Here is a 22,948-nt window from a genome sequence, read left to right on the forward strand (position 1 = left end):
ATACTGACTGGAACAATTCACAAATAACTGGTACATTGTTGAGTCAACTAGAGGATGTGTTAGTTCATTCTGGACCATGAAATAAGGCAGGTGTAACCCAAATGGTCCAGGAAAGACCAATACCTCATCTAATTTGGTCTGCAGCCTCTTTGTTTATTGTGAGTGAAGGTGTGTGTGTGTGTGTGTGTGTGTGTGTGTGTGTGTGTGTGTGTGTGTGTGTATGTTTGTATGTTTGTATGAGGAGAGAGTCATCGAGGACATTACCTTAAGCTGGATGTGAGGGGGGAGTGCCGTAGAGGGCACTACCCTAAGCTAGGTATGAGGGAGAGTGTCATAGAGGGCACTACCCTAAGCTATGTATGAGGGAGTGTCGTAGAGGGCACTACCCTAAGGTAGGTATGAGGGAGTGTCGTAGAGGGCACTACCCTAAGCTAGGGGTGAGGGAGTCATAGAGGGCACTGCCTTCAACATGGTGCGTAGAGAGCACTGTATCAAGCGTGTTTTTCAGACTACCTTAACTTCTAAATATGTACAAGGACAGATATTTGTGGTTTAATGCAGCATAAAATAAACAGAAAATTAACATTATTTTTTTTTGTCATCCCAAGGCTTGAAGAATGAAGTAATGGTGAATATTGGAAGATAAGAGATGGTAGTGATTGAGAAGAGTAGAAGCAGTGGCCGGGGTTCATTAGGGAGCGCTGCACTACGCCTTGTACCCAAGACGCTACACTCTAGTCTCCACTTTTAATGGCGTCCAAGACTTGAACAGTTCACAAAGCACTTGAAGATCTCGGTCATTATCGTGTTTACAGAAGGTCGGAGGGGCTCTTGGTGAAGCGGACGAAGACTTGAGCGCTTCGTGAGGTGCTTGAAGATCTCAATAATAGTTTTACGAAGGTCGGAGGGGCTCTTGGCGAAGAATTCGGTGTTGGTTTGAAGAAGAGATTTAAACTGGGAATGGTGGGTAGCACAAGAAGAATAGTAGAGGCGCCAAGTTAAAGTTGAAGCTTGATCAAAATGTTGGCCAAGACCAAGAGAGGAAGAATTAAGTCGGTACTACCACTGAGGTAATTTCTTTCCAGTCTCTTGGAAAGTCTCTAATAAGAGCACCAACATATTTAGTCTTTAAAAGAGTATATAAGAGAGTTGTTCAGAGTGACGATTAACTCCACATCTCTCTCAAAATTATTGAAGAGTTTCAATTATTTTTGTAACCACACTGATCATTACTCACTAGTGTTAAATGTAACATTTGAGTTGCTTAATTGTGGATTTGTTTGAACACACAGTGGCTTCTGCAGTCCAATACAGAGGAGAATAATGGAAGATGATAAGTTTGAGATGATCAGTTCCTCATCCTGGAGTTGATATCTTCACTCCGTCAAACTTCTCATCTTCCACTGTTCTTCTCTATATGGACTTGTAACTTCCTAACTGGTCAGACATTTATACAATAAAGTCGCATCAGTGTTGCATTCAATAACTTGTCAGTTTTCAAAACCATTTATACAGTATCCCTGAGAAGTGTGTATGTGTCACTTTATACACCCGAAGTCAGTTTAATATACACAGGTGTGTATGTGTATGTCTCATTGTGACTGCAATCGTTTGTTGATACACAGAGAGGTGTGTATGGGAGTACATACACTAAGGTCTCAGTATACACACTGTATACTGAGAGTTATCTCTTGCTAAGTAAACTACCACTAAGAGATGTTGATCTGTACTAAAAGTTTACTGGTATCAGTTTTAGAGTAAAGGTGTCCTCGACTTTGTAGTGTATAGGTGACACAAGGCCTTACAGTACCCCAAGGTATTACTGTCAGCCTACCTTTGTGGAAGGTAGTAGTCTGCGGGTGGTAGAGGCTTGGGTGCCCAGTACACATATATGGTCATGTTAGGAGTGAGTGAAGATCAGTAGTTCTGGGGATTTAACATGCTATTGGAGTATACACAGATAACCCGCACATAGAAGAGAGGAGCTTACGATGACGTTTCAGTCCGACCGAAATGTCGTCGTAAGCTCCTCTCTTCTATGTGTGGGTTATTTGTGTATCGTTCCAGTCACGGTATTGTGCCTCTTTTTGTTATTTATTGGAGTATTTGAATGAGTTGAAGTGTGAGCAAGGTAATAGTTAGCTGTAAGTACTGGAGGTGGGAAGTACAGTGCCTGTACTCTGAAGGATGAATGAGAATGTTACAATTTGGAGGTGGGAAGTACAGTGCCAGTACTCTGAAAGATGAGTGAGGATGTTACAGTTCTGTAGGTGGGAACCATGACTTAGTCAGAAAAATGACTTAGAACCATGACTTACAATCAGAACCATGACTTAGAACTGTCAGTAGTGTTACTGTGTACTGTGTAGTATACTTAGATAATCCCAGCTACTTTATAGATATGCTCCCTTGCTAGCCATGACATCACGAAACCCATCACATGTAAACAGTAGGCCAGAGGCATTGTGGTCAGTTCCCGCTAGGCATAGACTGGTCAAGGCAAGGCTCCTCGGCTTCTCAAGACTCTCTTAATTATATGCCTCCAAGACATCCAACGTATGTATGTCTTACTCCAGTATCTCCTCACGAACCCCCACAACAGAACCACGACTTAGAACCACAATTTACAGGTTCTTTGTTCAGATCAAAGTCTTGATGAATATTATAAAAATTCTTATCAAGTTTTTATTGATAAAGGACCTTCCCTCCCAACCCTGAGGTCATCCTGGCCAGGTGCTCTTAACCCCAGGGAGTGCAGCTGCCCCCTTGAGCCATGCCTGGGGCACTGAGCAGCTCCTACAGGTCTAGCACTCACCCCCCCCCCCCACACACACACACACAAAATAGCCTTCAACAAAAAATAGGCTTCAAAAAATAATTTGAAAAATTGACATTTAATATCATGAGGGAGGTGTTGAGGTGTGGAATAATTGTAATTATTACCAAACTAATGAATTATCAGGCAGGATAAATTATCAAGCATAATGACCACTAAATTATCAAAGTAATTGGTCAGTTATCAAGCAGATTACCCCTCAGGAATAATTATGCAGTGACTGCCAGAGAGAATTATTCAGTGAATATCATAGTTATCATACGAGGCAGTTATCACACAAGACATCAGATTGTAAAGTCTTCTTTGATCTCTTTAACTGAGCCAAAGTTGGCTTGATAATGCTGAGTCTTAAAGTATGGGTCTTTGACAAGTGTGAACGCTCAAGACTCAAGTACAGATGCGCCTGTCGGTCTTGAAAACAATTGATTTCTTCTAATTCGTATTTCCTTTCCAGATTTTTTTGGGCCTCTGACATGAAATTTATGAAGACTGTTTTGTAACACGTAGTGGACTGGTACTGCAGCAGGCCTATTGACCTAGGCTAGACATGTGCTGCTCACACTATTGTTGCACTTTCTTGCAGTACTGTCTGCTTCTGCTAGACTGCTGGCAGTGGTGGCGGTGGCAGCGGCAGTACCGTTGGTTGGAGTTAGTAACTAAAGGTACTTATTTTCCCAGCAGAACCATGTTGGTTCCCATCTATCATCACTGATGGTTGTGATGCTACCATCTATCATCACTGATGGCTATGGCATTGCCATCTATTTGCCATCACTGATGGCTGTGACAGAACTGTACTCTTGTGATGACTTATTGTACAGTACATGCTTCTTGTACATAAAGTACACACGTCATGGAGAAACACCTGGCACCAGTCTGAGTAGTATCAGGTATGCTGGTAGTACATCTGCCAGACAGCAGGCACACTTTACGTTTAACATCTCCACTATTTGACTATTCTGACTACCCTTCTCAACCTGCACAAAGTATGTATTCAGTACACAAACTCTCCATAACTTGCTCACTACCATCACATGGAAGCTACAAGAAACAGTACATACAACAAAGGTGCAAATTTTAACTAGTTGCAACAACTCATTTTGAAGTGCTACTTGTGTTGACTCTACTCTCCTGCAGCATATGGCAGATGCATCTTCCGACACAGTGTTGAACAACACTGGTTTATCTCCTCCGAATATTGTAATGGAATTGGACTTAGCAAACCAGACTGTTGATATTTAGCAGCTACCAGTGATGCTTAGCTGTAAATTTGTCAGGAAGACGTACTACATGCGTGTGAAACGCCAGGTGGTAGCACTATCTGGTGGGTGTTCCTGGGGTCAGTGGCCTGATCCATGGCTAGGCCTCATGGTGGATCAGGGCCTGATCATCCAGGCTGTTACTGCTGGCAACACATAAACAAATGTACAAATCACAGCCTGGCTGGTCAGGTACTGATTTTAGGTGCCTGTCTAGCTCTCTTGAAGACAGCCAGGGGTCTTTGTAATCACCATTATGCATGATGGGAGGCAGTGTTTAGGTAAGTTGTTTCACAGGTACCTGTATACTACAACTGTTTTTGTCGATGCTTCAGACCTGTCTGTGATGTTTGTGGCTACAAGTGCACTTGAAGCAAACTACAGGTATATGGAGCACCAGGCAGTGAATAGGTAAGTTCCTTCACTGGCACCTGTATGCTACTGTTTTTGTTGACACTTGTGTACTTTGTCAATACTTAAAGATGGTAAGGTTCAGCCTTCACACACTAAATAAATCATGGACTGGGTGAGGTTTGGGCCCATGGCAAGCAAGTGATAAAACTCAAGAGGCCAGTGTGTTAACTACTTGGCCAGCTGGCTAATAACATTCATCCGTTCTCTGATTTGTTTACAGTCGTGTTATTATAGTTTTGCGAGTCACTAGATACACTAAGTTACCCGGCACTTTTACCTCAAGAAACATTATATCAACGGCAGGTATACAGGTCAGAAGTTGCAGAGTCGGTATGCTCATACTTGACACCATTGTAGTATTTATCGTACATCTTTTCAATAATAATGCCTATTAATATTAAACTTGCTCTATTTGAAGGACAGTGACTATAGGCCCACTGATTTTCCTGGAATTTGTAACAAATAGTTGTAGCACTAGTGGAGAGAGTGCCTTCACCAGTCTGCAGTAAAATCTACAGATTTTACCCAAATATTAAATTTTGTGATTTTTGTCCAATGCAAAACCCCTATGGGTTTACTGCTGTTTGGGAATATACCTTTACCTTTGATGTACCTTTGAAGACTTTCACGAGTTTCACTACTCTTGGAGTCCAGCCATGGACCGGGCTCATCTGGTGCTTGCCTGGTCAACCAGGCTGTTGCTGCTGGAGGCCTGCTGTCCCACATATACATCACAGCCTGGTTGATCTGGCACCTGGTGAAGATAATTGCCCAGTTTCCTCTTGAAGGCTTCTACACTTGTTTCAGCCGTGTTTCTGATATCTTCTGTTAAGATGTTAAATAGTTCCATGTTCCATGGAACGTCATGTCATGTTCTCGAGAATGGTGTATGTATTGCTCCTGTACAGAACACTGAGCAAGCTTGTTGTATTTCTCTTTTTAGCCCCACTCATGACACTTCTCTCATTACAGATAAACATTCTTCTCTCAGTTCTTGTTGCACGACTCTCAACACCATCCTTCAGCAAGACTTTGTAACATGTTATACAGATATTATAAAGCAGCTTCAGCTCCAGGACCTTCCCAGTCTTAGACACTTCGGAGTTGCTTGATGTCCTCGCACCTTTGTAGTACCTACTGCCACAGCCACCTCTGTAGTACCTACTGCCACAGTCACCTCTGTAGTACCTACTGCCATAGTCACCTCTGTAGTACCTACTGCCATAGTCACCTCTGTAGTACCCACTGCCATAGTCACCTCTGTAGTACCTACTGCCACAGTCACCTCTGTAGTACCTACTGCCACAGCCACCTCTGTAGTACCTACTGCCACAGCCACCTCTAGTACCTACTGCCACAGTCACCTCTGTAGTACCTACTGCCACAGTCACCTCTGTAGTACCCACTGCCATAGTCACCTCTGTAGTACCCACTGCCATAGTCACCTCTGTAGTACCTACTCCTGCAGTCACCTCTGTAGTACCTACTCCTGCAGTCACCTCTGTAGTACCTACTCCTGCAGTCACCTCTGTAGTACCTACTCCTGCAGTCACCTCTGTAGTACCTACTCCTGCAGTCACCTCTGTAGTACCTACTCCTGCAGTCACCTCTGTAGTACCTACTCCTGCAGTCACCTCTGTAGTACCTACTCCTGCAGTCACCTCTGTAGTACCTACTGCAGTCACCTCTGTAGTACCTACTCCTGCAGTCACCTCTGTAGTACCTACTCCTGCAGTCACCTCTGTAGTACCTACTCCTGCAGTCACCTCTGTAGTACCTACTCCTGCAGTCACCTCTGTAGTACCTACTCCTGCAGTCACCGCTGTAGTACCTACTCCTGCAGTCACCTCTGTAGTACCTACTCCTGCAGTCACCTCTGTAGTACCTACTCCTGCAGTCACCTCTGTAGTACCTACTCCTGCAGTCACCTCTGTAGTACCTACTCCTGCAGTCACCTCTGTAGTACCTACTCCTGCAGTCACCTCTGTAGTACCTACTCCTGCAGTCACCTCTGTAGTACCTACTCCTGCAGTCACCTCTGTAGTACCTACTCCTGCAGTCACCTCTGTAGTACCTACTCCTGCAGTCACCTCTGTAGTACCTACTCCTGCAGTCACCTCTGTAGTACCTACTCCTGCAGTCACCTCTGTAGTACCTACTCCTGCAGTCACCTCTGTAGTACCTGCTCCTGCAGTCACCTCTGTAGTACCTGCTCCTGCAGTCACCTCTGTAGTACCTGCTCCTGCAGTCACCTCTGTAGTACCTACTCCTGCAGTCACCTCTGTAGTACCTACTCCTGCAGTCACCTCTGTAGTACCTACTCCTGCAGTCACCTCTGTAGTACCTACTCCTGCAGTCACCTCTGTAGTACCTACTCCTGCAGTCACCTCTGTAGTACCTACTCCTGCAGTCACCTCTGTAGTACCTACTCCTGCAGTCACCTCTGTAGTACCTACTCCTGCAGTCACCTCTGTAGTACCTACTCCTGCAGTCACCTCTGTAGTACCTGCTCCTGCAGTCACCTCTGTAGTACCTGCTCCTGCAGTCACCTCTGTAGTACCTACTCCTGCAGTCACCTCTGTAGTACCTACTCCTGCAGTCACCTCTGTAGTACCTACTCCTGCAGTCACCTCTGTAGTACCTACTCCTGCAGTTACCTCTGTAGTACCTACTCCTGCAGTCACCTCTGTAGTACCTACTCCTGCAGTCACCTCTGTAGTACCTACTCCTGCAGTCACCTCTGTAGTACCTACTCCTGCAGTCACCTCTGTAGTACCTACTCCTGCAGTCATCATGTCTGATCCTTTTGCAATCATTGCCTCTGAGGTTGGAACCCCAGAGGCAAGGACTCGGTAGTACACACAGGTTCCTACCTCAGAAGCAAGGACTCGGTAGTACACACAGGTTCCTACCTCAGAGGCAAGGACTCGGTAGTACACACAGGTTCCTACCTTAGAGGCAAGGACTCGGTAGTACACACAGGTTCCTACCTCAGAGGCAAGGACTCGGTAGTACACACAGGTTCCTACCTTAGAGGCAAGGACTCGGTAGTACACACAGGTTCCTACCTTAGAGGCAAGGACTCGGTAGTACACACAGGTTCCTACCTCAGTGTGTACTACTGTCCTACCTTCATCATCTTTTCACTTACCTGTTTCTCCATCTATACAGCCTACCCTGACAACATTTCATATTCCTACATTTCCAAAGTTCAGAACTCCTTTAGCCCCTAAACCATGTATCATTTCCCTACACTGTTTTTCCTACGTCTTGAGTCTAGCTCCTTACCTCATAATCTGTTACTGGTGTGGAAGTTCAACCCCCCCCCTCCCCCATGTACACTTGTTCTGTCTTTTCTCCTCACTTGCTTCTTCCCACCAAGATGTCTTTAACCTCTCATTATCTATCCCCTTCTTTGGTAAGTACCATTGTCTTTCCAGTCTTTACCCAACCTACAGCTTCTGCTTTTGACATGCTTCCTGCAACTTCCTGTCATCTGAAATAATGAAGTTATCTCTACATTTGTTAAGGAGACAAAACTGGCAATGGACACTGACCTGCTAAACAAAACTTCACCTTCACATTTTCCTCAAAATTCCACATTTACTTCTGCACATTGACTTTACAGACCTTCCTAGTCTGTAGACAACTGCTGCTTACTGTTACTCTTGTACTCCTTATTACCTTATAGTGGAATATTTGTGGCCTCAGTGGTAATTGAGGTGAGTTTCAGGCTTTGATCTCCCAGTTTACCTCTGCATGTGTCTGTTTACAAGAACTAAAATTGTGCTCTGCTGTTATCCTCCCCATCTTCGGACATTTAATAAAAGTGCACTTCTTGTGCACACTCTTATAGCACATTCTCATCATTATGCTCATACTTGACTGTATTACACTGTGACCAGTATATACTTGAATAATTGGTGTACTGTCTGCTCTTTTTATCTTTCTCCTCGACCATTATCTTTTCCTGATGTTGATTTTCTGGTTACTTCCTTACCTCCACCTCTCTTCTTATTAGATTTTAATAATCATCATTTCCTTTGGGGAGGGTCTCACTCTGACTCGTGGCACTCTGTTACAGGCATTTCTTCTTTCCCTCCATGTTTTAAATACAGGTACTCCCACTTAATTTGACCCTCGCACTTTAACTCTCTCTTGCTTAGATCTCTGTTTGCCTTTCCACAGCACTTTACTTGGTCTTTGGTATCAGATTTAAATAACACTGATTATATTTCTATTCTTACCTTCCATTCATATTTCCAACCTCATTGTAGCCTATGTTGGCAGTTTGAGCGAGAGGATTTGGCCCTTACCTCGTATCAATTTTTTTTTTTTTTTGTGAGATGGCCTTCTTTGTTCTCACCAGACAAGCTATTAAAAATATTTATGACCTCTGTTTTAAACTTAGGATAGACACACTTGGATATATGTACCTTAGTGGTTTCCTGCTTGTGCAGTGGGTTTGAAACATGCTGCGAGGGGCCTTTATTGTTACAATAGAACCACAGAGCATCTAAACTTCAAACAAGGGAGGACGGTAGCCCGGTGTGTAATATGTGAAGCAAAACAAAATTGTTATTGGGACTATCTACTGTCACCACGGAAAAAAGTACAGAAATAGAGTGGCAGGTATTCTGCAGACCCAACTCCCGTTCTTACGGTTACCATCTATGCCCTTTGTTGTTTTCAAAACTGCTTGTTAAGACTTTCAAATTTTCTAGCATAGAGGAATCTTATACCTTTCATATTTTGAAAACTTGAGTCAACACTTTTCACTTGCCTACTGTCAGCAGCTGGATCTGATGGCATTCATGCTTCATCATTTACATCTATCAGGCCTCGTAGTCCTCTTATGTCTCTCTAATTTTTTTTGGTCGCAAGGGATTCTTCCTCATCCATGGAAACTGTTGTTGTTCTGCCTTTTCATAAACCAGGTACTTCAGGCCATGATGCCTGACACTATCAACCATTAATTTTACCAGTGGTGTTTGCAAGTTGCTGAAGTATCTAGCAGTAAACATTTGGTGTGGTATATGGAGAGACAATTGTATTTACATACCTATGTACATAATGCATTCACTAGTAAACACTTGGTTATTGCAGTCTTTTTTAACCCTTTGGGGGTCGGCAGGTCCTCTCAGACTCTTGTTCTCAGGGTCGGCCAAATTTCAAAAAAAAAAAAATTCTAATGAAAAGATAGAGAATCTTTTCCCGATCATAATGACACCAAAAATATGAAATTTGATGGAAAACTTATGGAAATATGCTCTCGCGAAGTTAGCGGTCTCAACGATGTTTACGCATCGGCGATTTTGCCCACTTTGAGCCCTATTTTCGGCCAATTCCAGTGTACTAGTCAACAAAAATCATAACTATTTCGTTAGAACTCCATTTTTTCTGTCGAATGAGTACAAGAAACCACCCATTTACCGATTTCAACTATCCAATACAAAGGTCAGAATTTAGCAATTTTGCCAATTTCACACAAATTTCAAAAGATGCCAATTTCCGAATAGAGTCCAGAATAAACAAGAAAGACATTCCTCGCACTAAAATAAAAAATTTTCTGTTCATCAGTCACGTCCCCAGGCTCCTCTTACATTTCTTTTGCTTTCCACTGAATTTTTATTCTCACAAAAAAATAGAAAATTTACTGTTATACAGACTACTGCATTAGTGTAGAAATGGTATAAATAATATCAGTGCACTTGTGAAAGAATATTAGACTCACCAGTTGACGTGTATTGGACGCGTAGCATGATTTGTTTACTTTTGATCTTTGGTAAAAATCGAACATTTCTGCTACTTTGAGCTCAATTTCAAGGTACTTTTCATTGTAAAATCAGTCAAAATCATCTCAATTTCTGTTATATGTCTTCCATTCTATAAAATGAGACCAGGGAAACTTAAATACAACAATAAATACCATACGAAAATACAGTGCAAATTCGCTGTTTTAATCCAAAAACATGGTCATTTTTTTTTTCTCATTTTGCACTGTGCTGCAGGATTTTTTTTTATACTGTGCACACTGACCACATAGACCCATTCTTTCATATGTAGGCCTACCAGCTTTCTCTCGCTAGATTTGACGGCACTAGAACTTATGCGTACTAGTACGTCAAAAACCCTTGCTCGTAAGCCGTACTAGTATGTCCGAAACCCCGAAAGGGTTAATCTTCAAAATGCTTAGGACACTAAATGATATAACATCTTGGCCAGAGCTCATTCCTTAGGCCTACACAGCAATCCACCACTTTTCCTTAAGAATTTCTCATCTGAGAGACATTTCCGTCTCTGGGTTAGTAATATGTTACCCCAGACAGTGTTCAAGCTGAAGGTGTCCTCAGGGTTGTCTTCTTAGCACCACTCTTTTTGTATTTATCAGTGATTTTACCTCTGTTCTCCCCATCTAATATTTGGTCATCACTTTGTTGATTTTGCTATAGGTTGTGCAGGTGCTGACACTCACTTGGTAGCAGCCTCTCTCCTGTGTTTTCCATTATTCATGGCTGTAAGTTTTCTGTTGCTGATGTCGCGTTATACCTGAACAAGCCTTCTATTTGATCTCTGGATGTCCTGGAAACCTCACATAACCTCTCTGCAAGCAACTTGCCATAGCCAGCTGAGCCTCCTTAAAACTCTTGTCCATATTTCTTGGACGGCTGATAAATGAACTCTAAATCTTCATTCTGCTCTAATCTTATCAAAACTGGATCCCATTCATCATTAAGTGTTGCATTTGTGTCAAGCTACTTTCTATTCCTCCCTGATCGAGAGTCTGTATGCAGAGGTGAATTTTCCATCTTTGTAAGGTTGATGTGATGTCCATTGTCTCTTATTTTGTTGTCTCTCATCACCTTCATGATCCTTCAACATACAGAATGGTAACACATTAGTAGAAGTTCTCTGCTGCTCCTCCTTACTACATCCTTTTTCTTTATATTCACTCTTATTTACTCTATCCATCCAGCTTCCTATTTTTCTCTTTCCCCTTGGGAGGTTCCGTTGATTCTTGTCTTTTCTTCGTCACTTCCATGTATGAAAGCTCAATTAACTACTGTAGCTTCTCAGTCTTTCTTAACCATTTGCAGTCTCATTCTCATGTCATTGTAGTTTACACTGATGGTTTTAAATCCTCTTGACAGTTTTGGGTTTGCAACAGTTTTTCTGGACAGTGTTGTATGAGGTCATTTATTTGACTCGGCTAATGTTTTCACAGCTGAGTTTTATGCAGTTCTCATGGCTGTTATACTTACTGCATTTCTGCTGCCTACCTCAACATTTGTAGTAGTTTTAGACTATTGCATTATAGGCTATCCAGAACACATTGTTGGGTCCTACTGGGCTTTTTCCTGGACATGCGAATGTTCAGGTAGACTGCTGTGCACTCAGCAGTTCATAACATTTCATACAGGTTGTTCCATTCTCAGACTATTTTACAAGAATCTCTGAACTTTACAACCATCGGCAACAATGGTAGGCCGAGATGATCTGTAAATTGTATTCTATCAAATCTTGGTGGCTTTTGTTTTATCATTGCTGTTATTTTTGGGAAACTACACTCTCCCACCATATGGGACACATCTTTTGGAAATTTGTCTGGACTGCCTACATGTGAGTTGTCTACCCTAGCAAGCTCTGTTGACACTGAGCCCTGAGGCTGGTACCTCAGCCTCACAAGTGGCTTATAGGACACATTTCCATAAATGACTGATGTTGCAAGAAATCTCGCCTGCATGCACGAATAAAGGACTAACTTGGTGTTGGAAAATATATCCTGGTCCTCAATCTCCCTAAGCTTTAGCCCCTCTGGACTTTCTCTTCAGAACCACGTGCAACTGGGAACCTTAATTCCTGCAATATTCAGTCGGTATTAGTGACCTGCCTGCACCTCAGAAATTCCCATTTCCAAGGGGATGTGTATCCCCTAGTATAACAACGAGGGGACGCCGACACGTACTGGTCATTGGCCGTCCCACTGCACAAAGACCCACAGTTCAACTCACAATTTTCCCCAGAAACTGGCCAGAATACTGAGAAAGAAAGGGAGGCCTCGTCTTACTGTTTGGGCCTGATGGAGGTCATCCACGGTACTTCCAGGTGCCTCCACCAGATTTCCCCAGGGCCTAGTATGTGTAGACACGTTGAGCGCTGCCCTGATGTTCACGGCAGTGTGCCTCGTTCAGAGTTTCGACAAAGGAGGAGGCACTGGGGTCTCAAAACCCCATGCCTCGTCATTCAAACTTGGGCTGCCAGTTCCTCTTCAAGGGGGGCTCCTTGGCGTGGTGAAGAGGCTCTTGGTCTGAGGAATTAGCCCTGTCGGTCTTCTTCCTCAGACCGAACCTAATTACCCCCCATTCTCCCCTCCCCTATCCCATCCTCCCCTTTTTCCATTCCTCCTCCTCCCCACCCCTCCCTTTTGCCCTTCCTCTTTTTGGCCTTTGGGATTTCTCCCACAGGCACGCTAGTTCCTAGGTAGGGGAAAGGACACCGGGGTCCATCCCATTCCGTTGAGGTTCTTGGCAGTGGCGTAGTTTGCCATGGAATCTGGATCGCCTGGGGATGTCCCGATCCCTCTCCTGTATCCCGGAGTAGCTTTGGGTGTCTCGGGCGACGGGTGTATCTCTGGAAGCCACCTTTCGGATTCTGGGGGTGGTGGCCGAAGGAGGTATGCTTTGTGGCGGATATCCGGCCGCCCTCTCTTTTGTCCACCGAGGTAGCTCAGCAGATGTGAGGTTGCTATCCCGGATTGCTGGTTTACTGGCATGAAGGGTAGGGTATGGCACGGGTTCCATGCTGCATCTGCGCTACTAGGGGTGCTGAGGTCCTCTTGGGCACGGAGGGAGATTTCCGGCCCTTTCATTCCTCCTGGGAACTACTACTCCCCACTCCCCCCTTTTTTTTATTCTTTTTTTTTATTTTTATTTTATTTTCTTCTTTCTTTTTTTTTTCTTAAAAACAAAAAGCAAAGGAGTAACCTAACCATGGAGAACCCAATCCATTAACCCACTACCCCCGGGCCCCTTCTTGATACCGCACCACATTCTGACCCTGCCTTGTGTTTAGACCACTCTTCGGACACTCCTGATGCCCCTGTACCTCTTGCTGGTGCTGTTTCCTCACCCGCTTCAGGTACAAGGGCTTCGACTGACTCCTTCGATTTGTCTGAACTCCGCTCTCCTTTGACTATGCTTCCGGCTTCTCCCTCTACGGTACGGCAATTTTCGAATCGCCCGCCCATTTCATGCCGGACCAACTCCGGTCCTACTCCTAAACGCCAACGTCAATCCCACCGCTGCCACCACTGTTATTGCTGTTCTTACTGCTGAACAGCGGTTTAGTGCCGATGAAGGTAGCGTAGGTAGCAATGATACGGCCGTGGACTAGTTTGGCTTTAATTTGGTAGGAGTGAGTACACAACGGGCAGTGTGAGGGAGTGACCTCGAGCCAGTCCGTGGAGGGGGAGCACTTGTGTCTATCAAGTCGGTCGGCCTAGGAGTGAGAGAGGGTGAGCTCAGCCTCCCACTGAAGTGGGTGAGCCTACAGAGGGCAGCACCTAAAATGCCGCGAAATATGAACTAGTCAGAGCAGACGGCTAGGCTGTGTGTTCTGACAGTACAGGCTGTCTACAATCAGTGCCGAGGTTGGGAGACCACTCTCCCGCCTTCGCATTGGCCACACTTGTCTTACTCATGGGTATCTCATGGAGAGGCACCCTGTTCCTCTCTGTGAGCTGTGTCAAGTTCCAGTATCGATTAGCCACATTCTGTTAGACTGCCCTCTCTATCAACGAGCACGCAGAATTTACCTCCGTCGTCTTCATTCTACTACTCTCTCTTTACCTTCCGTTCTTGCTGATGGACCCTCCTTTAATCCTGACTCTCTCATTGACTTCTTGACAATGACTGATTTACTCCACAAACTCTGATGATACTTTTCGCACTCCCCTCAGCCCTTTCTAGTTCAGTCTCTTGCTGCCCTTTACCCTTTCACCATCCACTACCCCGCTGTTATCCGCAACCTATTACTCATCCATCTCCCTTTTGCCACCTGATGCCCTCGCTTCCTTCCTGCCCTGCAGTGCTGTATAGTCCTTGTGGCTTAGCGCTTCTTTTTTATTATAATAATAATGGGCTGCCAGTTCTCCCTTGCTAATATAACCTAGTGTTTGCCTATATTACTGGCCTATTACTAAATATGTTAAGGTCTTAGGACTACATTATTATCTACAGTTCCCTCAATAGTCCTAATATTAGTTTACCAACAGTATAAACTACCTACCCCTTCCTTGAAGGGTAAATCGATCAATTAAAATGTACCTTCCAACCACCTTCACCAACCCAGGTGTGTGTGTGTGTGTGTTTTGGGTGGATGTAAGGGTCCCCCAACTCAGACGTTTCATCCGTGACATGTTAGGGCCTTCATGCGATGTATTTGCCTTGTGGAACTTTTAGGACTGAATAAGTTTCCACACATCTAATGGAGAAACTCTCACCACTATGTGAGGATTGTCAAGTTCCATTATTAATCATTTCTTAACCCTTTGACTGTCGAAAGGCCCAATCCTGAAGTGTCTCCTGGTGTCGCAAAATATTCGAAAAAAAAAAATTATTTTTTCTTATGAAAATGTTAAGATTATTTTTCCAATTGTTTTAGTCCAAAAAAAAATTTCCCATCAGTACTTACCCAGATATAGAGTCATTAAGTTTGCAGAAAATGAGCCGCATATGGCAACAGCTGCGACTGCCGCTCACCAGGTAAACTTTGGTTTACTTGTATTCGAAGGTTTGTTTGTTTTGTTTTTTTTTTTCACTATTTTATTTTTTCACATAACTTATGTGGCCTGAGAGACCAAAGTAAGGTGCAATGTACATATATACACTCGTATACAACACAATAAGCACACAAACATAATTATCAATATATTGTTTACAAAACTTGTTTACAAACACAATACAAAAAAATTTTTATTACTATTGTTCTATAATATATATACGAATATAGTCACTGGACATATTCCTAGAAGTTCTGCAGCTTGTGGAACTCTTTGAAACATGGTGTCATACACAATGGTGTTTTACACTCCTCGCACATAAAACCAGTGTGTGTGTATTTTTGTGGAAGTTTTTTATGTGCGAAGACAAAACACCTCGTCTGAGCAGTTTTCTTCAAAGTATTAGCAGGCAGTTGAGCAGTTTTCTTCAAAGTATTAGCAGGCAGTTGTGTTATGTAGTTATCCTAGGTAAATGGTCATGTGTCATCATTCCTTCCTGCATACCTTCCTACCTTCCTGCATTCCTTTCCTACCTTCCTTCGTCTTTCCTTACTTTTTTCCTTCCTTTCATCTCGTCCTTCCTTCATTCCTGCCTTCCATTCTTCCTTCCTTCATTCCTGCCTTCCCTTCTTGCTTCTGGTTTCTATAATATATATACACATATATAGTCACTAGATACTTTCATATAACTGCTATTATCTCCATTCAGCAAGCTTGTCTTGTGTGTGAGTGTGTGGCTTATAATTGTTTTGAGTCAGGAGTCGGCAGCTGTCAAAATGACATATTGTCTCATTACTCTCTCCCCCTCACGTCTGTCAAAACAATGGGGTCGGATGCTGCTTCCCCTCTATTCTATCTTAATTATCTTTCTCCCTCATTCTATCTCAATCTCTCTCTCTCTCTTTCTGTCTATCTCTGTCTCACAGGTACACACAAATACAATTATACATAGTGTAAATTACCTAGGATAACCCAAAAAATCCAGACAGAGTGCTATACTCTGCTTGAAGATGTGAGTAAACGTGATGATGACACAGTCTTGTGGTTCTGAGACAGAGAGCTAGACGGATAGACAGGGAGCTTGGCAGACAGACAAATAGACAGACATAAATGTTTGTGTACCAGCAAAAACAAAGTGAGGGGGATGGTCATCTAATCTTTTCTTATCAGCTCCACCCTCCCCCTACCCTCCTTTATGCTCATCATACGTCAGCTCTTATCAGATGTTATTTCCCCTTATCTTGTCACTGTCATGGGGTGGACTGTTTTTCATGCTTCAAGGGAACATATCGCTGTATAGCCCTTGTGGCTTAGCGCTTCTTTTTTATTATAATAATCAAGGGAACATATTACGGCATCTTCTTCTTCTTCCTCCTCCTCCATCATTGCTTTTGGTCTCAAACTCCTCAAAATCATGAAATTGATCTTCACTGACACATCTATCTGTGTTAGAGCATCACTTGGGAAGAGAAGAGTCCCAGATTTGCTAGGGAGTCACATATTTCTTACAGCTAGACATGCTGAAAAAGGACGACTGAAATGGCATTCCCATAATGCACCACTGGCTCCCGGATTTTTTTTTTATATGGTGCACACTGACCATGGAGACCCATTCTCTCGCATGTGGGCTTACCAGCTCTCTCCTGCTTGATTTGAAGCCCCTAGAATTTATGTGTATAGATACGTCAAGGTATATCTCCTATGACGTAGTATATATATGACCGCGACAGTCAAGGGTTAATAGACTGTCCTGTTTACAAGTGAACTCGGAATTTGCCTCCAGCATTGTCACCACTCTGATGCACTCTGACCTTGCTGACAGCCCCAACTTTGACTCAGACTCCCTCTGACTTTATTACACCAACTTGGGTATTTTTGTTGTAGCATTCCTCATTACTTCTCTGCCTCTTGTATTCTCGTAACCTTTACACTGCCCTGCAGTGCTGTATGACCCTTGTGGGTTTAGCACTTAGTTTTGATTGTAATAGAAATTTATGTTTGATGGTGTTCACTCAAGAGTGCACATCCCTCTAGTGTTCAACACTTGACTCGCAAAATTGTAATAATACAATATTAAATGAGTCTCAGAACAGGTGGGTCTTGAACCTAAGACAGGAAGGTTCTAACCCCCTGCTGTGACCCTGGTAGGTTTAGCACTTAGTTTTGATAATCTAACCCTCTACCCTACCTACTCCCATGGGTTCAAACTTATCACAATGAGTAAAGTCTTGTTCAATACTACTATTCATCACTTAAGTATCTTATTGAAGCACTTGCAGGTTCTGTGATGCCAGGGAGAGGCTCTTGATTCCAGGGTTTGAACCTGTGTACTAGTCCTTTGAACCTGTTCCTCCTATCACAGGTGTGGTATGGCCCTTACAGGTTTAAAGCTTTCCCTATGGATATTTAATTTCAGGTATTTATAATTAAAAGAAAATTATAAACTGTGTTTTCTGTAACCTTTGTATTTAACCCAGATGGGTTTGTATGTAACCCAAGTGGGTTTATATTTAAACTGTACTGCTTTGGAATGTGTCTTTGTAAAGGCGAGAACGAAGTGAAGGGCTCTTGATGCAAGGAATTAGATGTGCTCTCCTTCCTTGGATCAAAGTTAATGCATGCCCCAGCTGCTGTATGATTCTCTAGGTTCATCACTTCCCTACTATAAAACCTGCTTTGTTTTGATTATAAAATCATGACCGTTACGGGTTTGAGGCGAGAATACAATGAGACTTGCTCAAAGTGAAGAGAAACTCTTCACAATGCATTTGAGCATCTGTTGGGGAAAATGTGGAATAAAATATGAGCATTGTTGGGAAGGAAAAATCCCTTCAAAGGAGGTTCCTTGATGCTGGTGAGAGGCTCTTGATCTAGGGAACTGTCCCCTCAAGGAAGGTTCCTTGATATTGGTGAGGGGCTCTTGATTTAGGACCTCTTCAAGGGGGGCTCCTTGGCGTGGTGAAGAGGCTCTTGGTCTGAGGAATTAGCCCTGTCGGTCTTCTTCCTCAGACCGAACCTAATTACCCCCCATTCTCCCCTCCCCTATCCCATCCTCCCCATCCTCCCCTTTTTCCATTCCTCCTCCTCCTCCTCACCCCTCCCTTTTGCCCTTCCTCTTTTTAGCCTTCGTGATTTCTCCCACAGGCGTGCTAGTTCCTAGGTGGGGGAAAGGACACCGGGGTCCATCCCATTCCGTTGAGGTTTCTTGGCGGTGGCGTAGTTTGCCGTGGAATCTGGATTGCCTAGGGATGTCCCGATCCCTCTCCGGTATCCCGGAGTAGCTTTGGGTGTCTTTTGGGCGACGGGTGTATCTCTGGAAGCCACCTTTCGGATTCCGGGGGTGGTGGCTGAAGGAGGTATGCTTTGTGGCGGATATCCGGCCGCCCTCTCTTTTGTCCACCGAGGTAGCTCGGCAGATGTGAGGTTGCTATCCCAGATTGCTGGTTTACTGGCATGAAGGGTAGGGTATGGCACGGGTTCCATGCTGCATCTGCGCTACTAGCGGTGTCGAGTCCTCTTGGGCGCGGAGGGAGATTTCTGGCCCTTTCATTCCTCCTAGGAACTATCCCTCCCCGGTCCCCCCTTTTTTTTTCTTTTTTTTATTTTTATTTTCTTTTCTTCTTTCTTTTTTTTTCTTAAAAACAAAAAGAAAGAAGTAACCTAACCATGGCAGCCCTAGTCCATGAACCTGGTACCCCCGGGCCCCTTCTTGATACCGCACCCCGTTCTGACCCCGCCTCGTCTTTGGACCACTCTTCAGACATTCCTCATGCCTCTGTACCTATTGCCGGTGCTGTTTCCTCACCCGCTTCAGGTACTGAGGCCTCGACTGACTCCTTCGATTTATCAGACCTTCGCTCTCCTCTGACTATGCTTCCGGCCTCTCCCTCTACGGTGCGGCAATTTTCAAATCGCCGACCCGTTCCACGTCGGACCAACTCTGGTCCCACGCCTAAACGTCAACGACAATTACCTGCTGATGATACTTCTCCACCTTCACCTTCTCGTTCTTCTCAGAAACGATCGACACGTCCTTCACTACCTTTCCACGCTCAGTTTCAGACTGAACAGTGGACTAAATTCTTCACTTTACGACCAACTTCCTCTACTGCCTATCTTTCTGACCATAGTATTGGCAAGGCACTCCTACGCCATGTTGGTAAAGATATTTCTTTTCATGCTCTTAAGAGCGGTACGCGCATCATTACCGTACAGAATGCTACCCAGGCTCGTGAGCTCTCTCGTCTTTCCCATATAGATACTGTTCCTGTCACCCTTGAAAAACATCATTCCCTCAATTCTTGTAGTGGTACCGTTATTCTGCCCCATACCATAGTTCAACAAAATTTCCAGACATGTGGCACCGACATTCTAGAACAGCTGGAACTCCAAGATCTCCCAATCCTCAAGGTAGACACTTACGTTCTTCCTGCCCGTGGGCGGAGACGATACCCTAGCAATGTGGCTCGTTTAACTTTTGACAGCCGAGAACTCCCATCCTCCGTTTATATAGCAGGACATCGGTTACAAGTTCGAAAGGTGATCCCTACACCACAACAGTGTAGAAATTGCTGGCGATTTGGCCATCCAGCGAAATATTGCAGATCTATCGCCGAATGCCCAGTCTGTGGTGCCGATGACCATTCTAATACGTCTTGCAATCGATCTCCCTCTTGCCTTAACTGTCATGAGGCTCACCCTTCGTACTCTCGCCGTTGTCAGGTCTATTTAAACGAGCGGGAAATCCGTTACCTCAAAGAGACAGAAGGTCTCCCTTATGCCATGGCAGTTTCTCATCTCCGCCTCCAAGGGAGACTCCCACGTGTTTCTTATTCCCGTGTTTCAAAACGTCCCCCCACTTCTGGTATCCCATCTTCTACACCCACCTCTGTGGTTACCTCTCCCATAATCACTCCTGTATCTAATCCTTTTGCTGTCCTCGGCTCAGACGTCCCTACTTCAACGCCTCAGTCTAATCTCGCTTCTTCGAGTTCTCTCTTACAAGCCTCAGTATCGACGAGACCTCGTACGACACCTCTTCCCAATCGTCCCTCTACTTCTCAAAAGTCAAAAAAAGGTCCGGTAACACCTCCTACCCATCTTCCACCTCCTCATTTTACCCTCCCTGTCTCTGTCCCTAGTTCTTCCCCTCTCACTGGCTCAGTTACAAGTGCAGAGGTTCACCCTCCTCCTCGTAATGTACCTTCCTCCCCTGTTCCCTCCCAAGTTTCTTCCTCTTCTGCCACCTCCCAGGTTCCTGTCTCTTCTGTCCCCTGCCACGCTTCTCCAGTTCCCTCCACCCTTTCGCCCCCCCCTACCTTGGTACAGTCCAATACAGTTCCAATCTTTACTCATCCTCCCCCTACCATTCCCAATATTGTCTCCCATACGACATCTTTGAATTCCGAAACACTTGAAGCAATCTCTGAATATATTGCAGAGACCAAACCATCAATGGACACTGATCCACCTTCCGCTCTTTCTCTCTCCTCTGCTCCATCTGCGCAACTCCTTTCTTCACAGCGCACCGTTCCTTCGCTGCTTGAACATTTTCCACTGCCTCCGCATGTGGACTTTTCTAACCCTTCTAGTCCGTAGGAACCCTTACCTGCGGATTTCAAGTATCTTTATCATTGCCAATCATGGCCTTTTTACAGTGGAATATACGCGGCCTCAGGGGAAATCGGGGTGAGCTTCAGATGTTACTCTCCCAGTTTGCCCCTGTTGGTGTTTGCTTACAGGAACCAAAATTACACTCTGCTGTTATTTCTCACATCTCAGGCTATAATTTATTGTATTCTTCAGATCCTTTTCCTGATGGGACCTTTAATGAAAGTGCCCTTCTTCTCCGCACTGATATTCCGTACCATCAGCTATTTATTCATACTTCGCTGCATTACACAGCAGCCCGTATCCACTTACATAGGTGGTATACGCTCTGTTCTTTATATCTCTCTCCTTCTCGGGCATTATCTATTCCGGATTTTGCCTTCCTTGTTTCGTCATTACCGCCACCGATTCTGTTACTTGGTGATTTTAATGCCCACCATTTCCTCTGGGGAGGGTCTCACTGTGATTCCCGTGGAATTCAGTTAGAGGCTTTTCTTGCCACCCACCCCCTCCATGTTTTAAATACAGGTACTCACACCCATTTTGATCCTCGGACTCATACTCTCTCTTGCATAGATCTCTGTTTGCTCTTCCTCCGCCGCATTAGACTTTACTTGGTCTGTTCTCCCGGACTTACATGACAGTGATCATTTCCCAATCATTCTTACTTCCCCTTCATATTCGCCACCTCTTCGCACCCCACGCTGGCAATTTAATCGGGCAAATTGGAACCTTTACTCACACCTGACTGTTTTTAAAGAGGTTCCTTCTTCGTCCTCCATCGATGAGCTTTTACACCTCTTCTCGTCCTCCGTTTTCACCGCAGCTTCTCATTCTATACCCCAAACTTCGGGCAGGCATTCTCAGAAATGCGTGCCTTGGTGGTCTCCTGCTTGTGCTCGTGCAGTACGTTTGAAACGCGCTGCATGGGGCAGGTACCGGTACAATAGAACCACAGAGCGACTCCTTGATTTTAAACAGAAGCGTGCGATCGCTCGCCGTGTCATCCGTGACGCTAAACGCACTTGCTGGCGAGATTGTCTCCACCATCACCTCTGCTTCCTCTATGAGTGCAGTCTGGAAAAAAGTACGAAAACTGAGTGGTAAATATTCTCCTGACCCGGCTCCTGTTCTGCGGGTTGCCGGTGTTGATATAGCAAACCCACTAGATGTTGCCAATGAAATTGGCAATCATCTGGTCCGTATTTCTCAGGGACTCCATCTATGCCCCTCATTTCTTTCCTCAAAGTCTGCCAGAGAGTTAGCACCTTTGGACTTTTCTTCTCTCAGAGAAGAACAGTATAATGTGCCTTTTACACTTCAAGAACTGGAGGCAACACTCTCAGCTTGTCGATCATCGGCAGCTGGGCCCGACGACATTCATATTCGTATGCTACAACATTTACATCAGTCAGCCCTTGCAGTCCTATTACGCCTTTACAATCTTATTTGGTCACAAGGAGTTCTTCCACAGCTGTGGAAATCCGCCATTGTTCTCCCTTTCCACAAACCAGGCACTACGGGACATGAAACCTCCCACTATCGTCCCATTGCTCTTACCAGTGCAGTTTGCAAAGTAATGGAACGTCTAGTAAATAGACGTTTAGTGTGGTATTTAGAGACACACAACAGTCTCTCCACTCGTCAATATGGCTTTCGTAAGGGACGTTCTACCATAGACCCCTTACTGCGCTTGGATACGTATGTTCGTAATGCCTTTGCGAATAACCACTCAGTTATTGCCATATTTTTTGACCTTGAGAAGGCATATGACACAACTTGGAGGTATAATATTTTAGCCCAAGCCCACTCCTTAGGCCTTCGAGGCAATCTACCATCCTTCCTTAAGAACTTTTTAACTGACAGGCATTTCCGTGTTCGGGTTAATAATGTGCTCTCCCCGGACTTTGTCCAAGCTGAAGGTGTCCCCCAGGGATGTGTTCTGAGCACAACACTTTTTCTCCTTGCTATTAATGATTTGGCCTCTAGTCTTCCATCAAATATTTGGTCATCACTCTATGTTGATGACTTCGCTATTGCCTGTGCAGG

The 22,948-nt window shown here is 44.4% G+C and overlaps 1 protein-coding gene and 1 long non-coding RNA gene across 4 annotated transcripts in view; both read left to right on the forward strand.

Annotated features, from left to right (window-relative positions):
* LOC138853932 (uncharacterized) overlaps positions 1–583 on the forward strand; it is a 1,143-nt gene extending 560 nt beyond the window's left edge. The window contains exons 1-2 of the long non-coding RNA XR_011393129.1: positions 1–357; positions 397–583. The exon at positions 1–357 is cut by the window's left edge and continues 560 nt beyond it. This is a non-coding gene — a long non-coding RNA (uncharacterized lncRNA). The remainder of the gene's footprint in view (positions 358–396) is intronic.
* The window catches only part of LOC128694193 (transformer-2 protein homolog alpha), a 118,350-nt gene extending 113,439 nt beyond the window's left edge, over positions 1–4,911 (forward strand). For 2 of the 3 annotated variants that reach the window (XM_070093774.1, XM_070093775.1), the window contains exon 8: positions 609–4,911. In XM_070093774.1, the coding sequence (XP_069949875.1) occupies positions 609–646 (38 nt within the window). In that variant the 3' untranslated portion in view covers positions 647–4,911. The remainder of the gene's footprint in view (positions 1–608) is intronic. The other variant, XR_011393128.1, reaches the window with a different exon arrangement.
* Positions 4,912–22,948: the final 18,037 nt, after the last annotated feature.

This window comes from Cherax quadricarinatus, chromosome 43, assembly GCF_038502225.1.
Source record: "Cherax quadricarinatus isolate ZL_2023a chromosome 43, ASM3850222v1, whole genome shotgun sequence".
Taxonomy (NCBI): domain Eukaryota; kingdom Metazoa; phylum Arthropoda; class Malacostraca; order Decapoda; family Parastacidae; genus Cherax; species Cherax quadricarinatus.